The sequence below is a fragment of the Peromyscus leucopus genome, chromosome 8b (assembly GCF_004664715.2).
Source record: "Peromyscus leucopus breed LL Stock chromosome 8b, UCI_PerLeu_2.1, whole genome shotgun sequence".
In the NCBI taxonomy this organism is placed as follows: domain Eukaryota; kingdom Metazoa; phylum Chordata; class Mammalia; order Rodentia; family Cricetidae; genus Peromyscus; species Peromyscus leucopus.
In genome coordinates, this window is record NC_051086.1 from 100,586,659 (window position 1) to 100,593,798 (window position 7,140).

General features: G+C 51.3%; 1 protein-coding gene across 1 annotated transcript; it reads left to right on the plus strand.

Annotated features, from left to right (window-relative positions):
* Window positions 1-3,187: 3,187 nt before the first annotated feature.
* Window positions 3,188-6,055, plus strand: Galr2 (galanin receptor 2). The gene is made up of 2 exons (XM_028889705.2): window positions 3,188-3,681; window positions 5,031-6,055. The coding sequence occupies exons 1-2, from the start codon at window positions 3,314-3,316 to the stop codon at window positions 5,779-5,781; spliced, it is 1,119 nt and encodes a 372-aa protein (XP_028745538.2). The 5' UTR covers window positions 3,188-3,313; the 3' UTR covers window positions 5,782-6,055.
* Window positions 6,056-7,140: the final 1,085 nt, after the last annotated feature.

Genomic DNA, 7,140 nt, shown 5'->3' on the forward strand with positions numbered 1-7,140 from the left:
CCCAAATAACCATACAGAGACTTATTATCAATTATAAATGCTCCACCAATAGCTTAGGCTTGTTTCTAACTAGCTCTTACAACTTAAATTAACCCATTTCTATTCGTCTATGTGCTCCCTCGAGGCTGGTTTACCTCATCTGTGAACTTCCCATGGTGCTGCTTCTGAGTCTGGAAACTCTCACAACTCCCCAACTCTGCCCTTTCTTCTTCCTTGCCTTCTCTTTGTCCCAAAAATCCTGCTAGCCATCAGCCAGTCTGCTTTTTATTAAGAATGAGAGTGGCATGTTCTCATAGTATACAAAAAGATTGTTTCACAACATGCGTTGTTTTGTTTTTTATGTACATTGGTGTTTTGCCTGCATGTATGTCTGTGTGAAGGTGTCAGATCTCCTGGAACTGGAGTTATACAGTTAGGAGCTGCTGTGTGGGTTCTGGGAACTGAACCCGGATCCGCTGGAAGAGCAGCCAGTGCTCTTAGAGCCATCTCTCCAGCCCCTGGTTATGTTTTGTTTCATTTTTTATTTTGACAGAGTCTCATTGTGTTGAATTTCTGGACTCAAATGGTCCTTCTGCTTCTGACTCCTAAATAGCCAGGACCATAGACGTGCCAATGTGTCCTACCACATCCAACTAAATAATTTTTTCTGTTCTGGAGATGTAACTCAGTGGTAGAGTGATTGCCCTGAGTACGTGGGACCCTGGATTCAATGCTCAGGGGACACACACACACACTTTAATAAATAATGTCACATTCTTTTCTTTTTGGACAAGGACTTTCTTTGTAGTCTTGGCTGCCCTGGAACTCACTATGTAGCCCAGGGTAGCCTTGAACTTGCAATCCTCCAACTTTAGCCTCCAGAGTACTTGCATTCCATGTCTGAGTCAACAAGTCCTGCTTTAGGAAAGAATATTCATGGTTAAGATCTGAGTGGGTAATAAGATTTGATCCATTAATAAACTGGTTTCTGTTTCACATCTCCTTGTGTTTGTTTGTGTGTGGGAGTGGAGTGTTTGTGCCTGTGAGAGCACATGTACACCATGTTTGTCCAGAGCCTGTGGAGCAGAAGAGGGTATTGGACCTCCTGGAACTGGAGTTACAGGAAGTTGTGAGTACTGCCATGTGGGTGCTGGGAACTGAACCTAGGTCCTCTGCAAGAGCAGCAAGTGTTCTTAAAGGCTGGACCATTGTTCCAACCCTTCTCCAAGTATTCTTACCTCATACTTCTTTGAAAACAGTGTTTCCAGGTGCATTCCATCCCAGACAAGGGAGGTAAAGGTCACAGACAGGCTGACAGGTGAAGGAGACCTCTGCATATCAGGGTCCGTCTCCTAGACTTGGGATTAGGTACAAAGCACACCCAAACACCTGTTTTCACAGAGAGATCCTGTATTAGTGGCGGGGGAAGTGGGCGATAAAATGACTGTTTTCTGACTCAGGCAGAAAATAACAGCAAATGACCTTGCAGGTATCATTTTGTTTGTTTGTTTGTTTGTTTGTTTGTTTGTTTGTTTGTTTTTTGAGACAGGGTTTCTCTGTGTAGCTTTGGAGCCTGTCCTGGAACTCACTCTGTAGCCCAGGCTGGCCTCGAACTCACAGAGTTCTCCTGCCTCTGCCTCCCGAGTGCTGGGATAAAAGGCGGGCGCGGCCGCCGCTCAGCGCACGTGTCATTTTTAAGAGGAGAAAAAAGGGAGGTCTGTATTAGCATGGGCTGGGATTCCATGGTAAAGGAGCTAGAGGACGGGAAAGGGGACAAGGGAAAGGGGCAGGGGTATTTGTCTTGGGGGAACAAAGGACTGCCTCTGGATAGAGAGGATTCAGATGTGACGCATAGGCAAATGGCAGTTTATAAATGTAAAATGTGCCGGGTGGTGGTGGCACATGCCTTTGATCCCAGTACTAGGGAGGCAGAAGCAGGCGAATCTCTGTGAATTCAAGGCTAGCCTGGTCTACAGAGATAGTTTCAGGACAGCCAGGACTGTTTCACAGAGAAAGCCTGTCTCAAAAAAACTATAAATAAATAAATAAATAAATAAATAAATAAATAAATAAATAAATGTAAAATAGGAAGCCTATTATTAAGATGAGGTGCTTAATTTTAATTGGGCATGTTAATTAGGTGAACCAAGGGGCGGGTTTTTTGTTTGTTTGTTTTTGTTTTTGTGGAGGTTTTTTTTGTTTTGTTTTGTTTTTTTTCAAGTCAGAGTTTCTTTGTGTAGTTTTGGTGCCTGTCCTGAATCTCGCTCCGTAGACCAAGCTGGCCTCAAACTCACAGAGATCCGCCGGGCTCTGCCTCCCAAGTGCTGGGATTAAAGACGTGCACCACCGCCGCCACCGCCTGGCCCATTTTTGATTGCTGGATTTCAATACTTTGATAGCTGGACTTTGGTAGTCAGCCTCAGGAGAAGGAGGTGGCCAAATAAGGGAATAGACCGTGGGGGCCAGCTTTAGGAGTGTAATCTTTAGGGAATGGGGGGAGGGACAAGGCCTGCCAGAGCCACGAGCTCCAGTGGGCCAGTGTCCCGTCAACACTAGTGTGTGTTCAGTGAGCTGCCTTAAAATGGAGGGAAACATTTGGTGGATGAAATAAAAGAAGTGAGATGAGAAGATCCATTCTTGCCAGGCTGGTTGGTATATGGCTGTAATTCCAGCATTACAGAGACTGAGGCAGAAAGGATGTGAGTTCAAGGCCAACTTGGGCTGCACAGAGGCACCCAATCTCAAAACAAACAACAAAAACCCCTCCTTTCCTCCAGGGTTACCGTCTGGAGTTCCTGTGCGTCAGGGTGAGGTGCTCCAAGGAATTAGAATTGGAAAGAGGCAGGGAATGTATGGCTGGCTCCTCCACTTTGCTTGTTGTGTGTGTTGGGGGCAGGCAGGGCGACCAACCATGGCGCCTGTACTCGGTGTCAGCCCCCATATTCCGGGTAGTGGGGTGGGTCTCTCAAGGGTGCCCCACGTCCTGCGTGCACCCCCTGGTCCCTCCACTGCTCCAGGGGCGGTGTAGCATGCCTGTGAGCAAACTCAGTCTAAAGCGGGGAGGATCCCGGGACCGGAGCGGGGAGCCAGGGGAGGAGAGCCGGGGAGTGGAGCCAGGGTCATCCGACAGCAGCTCTCCTGGCGGCAGGCCGGCCGCAGCGGGGGGACCGTCCTACACCCTGGGTGCTCGCTCCTCCTCCCGTCCCCTGCGCATCCCTGCTCTCGCTCCTGGAGCTCGGCAGAGTCTCCCTGGGGCGCTGCCGCGAGGGAGCTACAGGCTCACCAAAACCGGGACCGCCGCGAAAACCAGGGCAGGGTCCGCTTCGGTGACACCATGAATGGCTCGGGCAACCTGGGGGCCGAGGACACGAGCCAGGAAGTCAGCGGCGGCGGCTGGCAGCCCGAGGCGGTCCTCGTGCCCCTGCTTTTCGCGCTCATCTTCCTCGTGGGCACCGTGGGCAACGCGCTGGTGCTGGCTGTGCTGCTGCGCGGGGGCCAGGCGGTCAGCACCACCAACCTGTTCATCCTCAACCTGGGCGTGGCCGACCTGTGCTTCATCCTGTGCTGCGTGCCTTTCCAGGCCACCATCTACACCCTGGACGGCTGGGTGTTCGGCTCGCTGCTCTGCAAGGCCGTTCATTTCCTCATCTTCCTCACCATGCACGCCAGCAGCTTCACACTGGCCGCGGTCTCCCTGGACAGGTGGGCGAGCATTCTGTTGTCTCTGAGAACTGGGTACCCAGGGAGGGGCTTGAGTTGGAGCCTCAACTCAGGGAAACAGGAGGGATGCGCAGAGTGGGCTAGAGTACTGAAATCACAATAGCCTGAAGCAGTGAAACGCAAGCAGGAGCGGAGGAGAAAAAGGATTAAGAGTCAGTGACTAAGAATGTCCCTCGATTAAGTCGGACCTCGAAGGCTGGAGAAGTCAGCCCTCTGGACTCTTCACATTATTATTGCTTGAGCTTAATGCCTCTATGAAACATTACCGTACTCAGAGCTAGTGTGTAAGTAACTTGCCAGATGGTAATTGAATCCTACAGGGAAGCCCCTGTTTCCCGGGACCTGGACCTTTGTCTGGCGTCTTAGGCTTGGGACTGGGCTGTGTGTGGGGAGGATCCGTGCTGAAGTCCAAGAGAGTGTGAATGAGGGCTCCTTGCTGCTCCCAAATGCCCTCCAGGCCAAGGCTCCTGGCCAGGGAAGCCAGCGGTTTGATGTTCCCGCTCTAGCTAAAGAGCAGAGAAAGAGAAACTTCTAGAATGCTCTGGAGGGATCTTGGCTGGAAGACACTAGGAACAGGTCCTAGGAAGGAAATCCCGATATGATTCTGTTATTTCCCACCCTTCCCACATCATTTGGACCTCCCCATGGAAGAGCAGTCAAGAAAGGTGGTGATCCCCATTCTCCTCCCATTTCCATGGTGTGCAAGGTGTGGGTTCCGAGTCTGCTGATGGGACACACAGAACTTCAGCTTTCTTCAGGAATTTCCTTGCTGTTCCTTAACCTAAGTCTCATCTGTCAGAGCCTCAGGCACTAGGGATCTGCCTTCCCCAGGTTGTCACTGAAGGAGAATAATCACTGCCCTCAAGAGTCAAGACAAGGGCTGGAGAGATGGCTCAGAGGTTAAGAGCACTGACTGCTCCTCCAGAGGTCCTGAGTTCAATTCCCAGCACCCACATGGTGGCTCACAACCATCTGTAATGAGATCTGGCACCCTCTTCTGCATACATAATAAATAAATAAATCTTAAAAAAAAAAAGTCAAGGCAAATTCTCCAACTTTTCGTCGTCAGTGGTTTTGGGGTGCCCTCTGGAGTGGAGTAAGTTGGTAGCCACATTCGTAGGGACAGCCGATGAATGTCCTAGACTCCCGCCATTATTGCTACCAGGTCCTGTCCTAATTCTAGGATCAAATATCAGACGCACTGGACCTGCCCTTCAGACATAGGCCATATAACCTTACATTTGAGGTCTTCTCCCAGAGCTAGGGTAGGGTTGGCGGTGGTGAGTCCTCTCGTTTCCCGGACACATCCCTGGCTCCGCACTGTTCCACAGGTATCTGGCCATCCGCTACCCGCTGCACTCCCGCGAGCTGCGCACACCTCGAAATGCGCTGGCGGCCATCGGGCTCATCTGGGGGCTCGCACTGCTCTTCTCCGGGCCCTACTTGAGCTACTACCGTCAGTCACAGCTGGCCAACCTGACCGTGTGCCACCCAGCGTGGAGCGCGCCTCGACGCCGCGCCATGGACCTCTGCACCTTCGTCTTCAGCTACCTGTTGCCTGTGCTCGTCCTCAGCCTGACCTACGCGCGTACCCTGCGCTACCTCTGGCGCACAGTCGACCCAGTGGCTGCAGGCTCGGGCTCCCAGCGCGCCAAACGCAAGGTGACACGCATGATCGTCATCGTTGCCGCGCTCTTCTGCCTATGTTGGATGCCCCACCACGCGCTTATCCTCTGCGTATGGTTTGGTCGCTTCCCGCTTACGCGCGCCACTTACGCGCTGCGCATCCTTTCACACCTAGTTTCTTATGCCAACTCGTGTGTCAACCCCATCGTTTACGCGCTGGTCTCTAAGCATTTCCGTAAGGGTTTCCGCAAAATCTGCGCAGGCCTGCTGTGTCGCGCCCCGAGGCGAGCCTCAGGCCGAGTGTGCGTTGTGGCGCCTGGCAACCATAGTGGCAGTGTGCTGGAACGTGAGTCCACAGACCTGACACATGTGAGCGAGGCAGGGGGGCCTCTTGTCGCAGCACCCGGACTTCCCAACAGCACAGCCTCGAGTAGAGCCCTCGATCCTGTAGGTTAAAGGATCAAAGGGCGTCTAAGGACATCTTCACTGTGTCAAAGGGCGTCTAAGGACATCTTCACAGTGTGGCCTGAGAACACCTTGGGGGTTATGCTTGGATGTTCGTGAGTTGCAGTCCAAGACTGAGAACTGTAGGGAATGCTCTCTGATATTAAACTGCACAGCTTGCTAGTCATGTGACATAAGCCTTCAATCCCAGCACTTGGGAAGTTGAAGGAGCAGGAGCAAAGCCAGCCTGGAGTTTGAGCCCCCCTTGAACTACACGAGATACAGTCTGAACAATAATAAAATTCTTAAAAGATTCAAACCATTTCATATGCTGTGATGCATGTGGGATTTTGACATGAAGCCCCAAGCCTGGGGTAAAAAGCCTTTGGGACTTTACAGGGCGTGGGAGGCTTCTCCTAGTGGGGTACAGTGCGCTTAGCTTAGCTACTAGGAAACTAAAATCCCTAACTGAAGCTAGGGATCCAGTGATGCCTACCATGTGCCCCCCACTTCCAGGTACTAGTTGTCCATACCTAAGTTATCAGCCAACTCATGTGACCAAGACAAGCAACACATTTGAGTTGAAGCTGACTGATGGACAAATATCACGTGTTTGTGTTTCCAGCTTGTTCATGCACAATCACACTCTGAGTCTGGGCATCCTGACCAGTGCTTCACACTTGGCCCTACGTATGCTTTGCTGCCTACAACTGGGCAGGATCGAGTACCCCCATTTCTGCTTGGGGGTCAAAAAGTCACCGTCCAACAGATTCCATTCCACATAAACTACAGTGATTGATTCTGAGTACTTTGGATTGGGGCAAGCTAATTCGGCAGGACAGGGATGCCCAGGGTTTCAGTCACTGGTCTCTATCTGTCTCTGAGTTCGTGAGCCAAGGCACTTTACATTAAGTATTTAAGGAGCAGCAAGGACAAAGATGTCTCCAACACACACTGCGGAGTGGGCTGACTTTGGCCAAAGGCACCACTAAAGTGCACAGCCAGCCCTAATTAAGGCTTGTAGAAGAGACACAGTGGAGCTGGAGAGATGGCTCAGTGGTTAAGAGCTCCTCTTCCAGAGATCCTGAGTTCAATTCCCAGCAACCATAGTGGCTCACAAGCATCTACAATGGTTTCTAATGCCCTTTTCTGGCATGCGGCATATGAACAGATAGAACACTCATACATAAACAAATAAAAGATCCTAGGCTTGCCTCATAGGGCAGTGTGTTCCAGGTGCTGGAAACGGAGCAGGAAAGGATACCTAGGCAGGTGCAGTGGCTGGTCTCAGAGCTTTGTCTTTGGGTGTTTGTGGAACTGGACAGGAGAAGCATGCTTAGTTCAAGGCTGAGCCCTTCACAGAGCAGCTGC

What these genes read in the sequence shown, in the direction of transcription:
- Galr2 (XM_028889705.2), top strand. Translation starts at nt 3,314, where the DNA reads ATGAATGGCTCGGGCAACCTGGGGGCCGAGGACACGAGCCAGGAAGTC. An exon ending in GCCGCGGTCTCCCTGGACAG is followed by an intron (nt 3,682 to 5,030) that starts GTGGGCGAGCAT and finishes ACTGTTCCACAG; the next exon opens with GTATCTGGCCATCCGCTACC.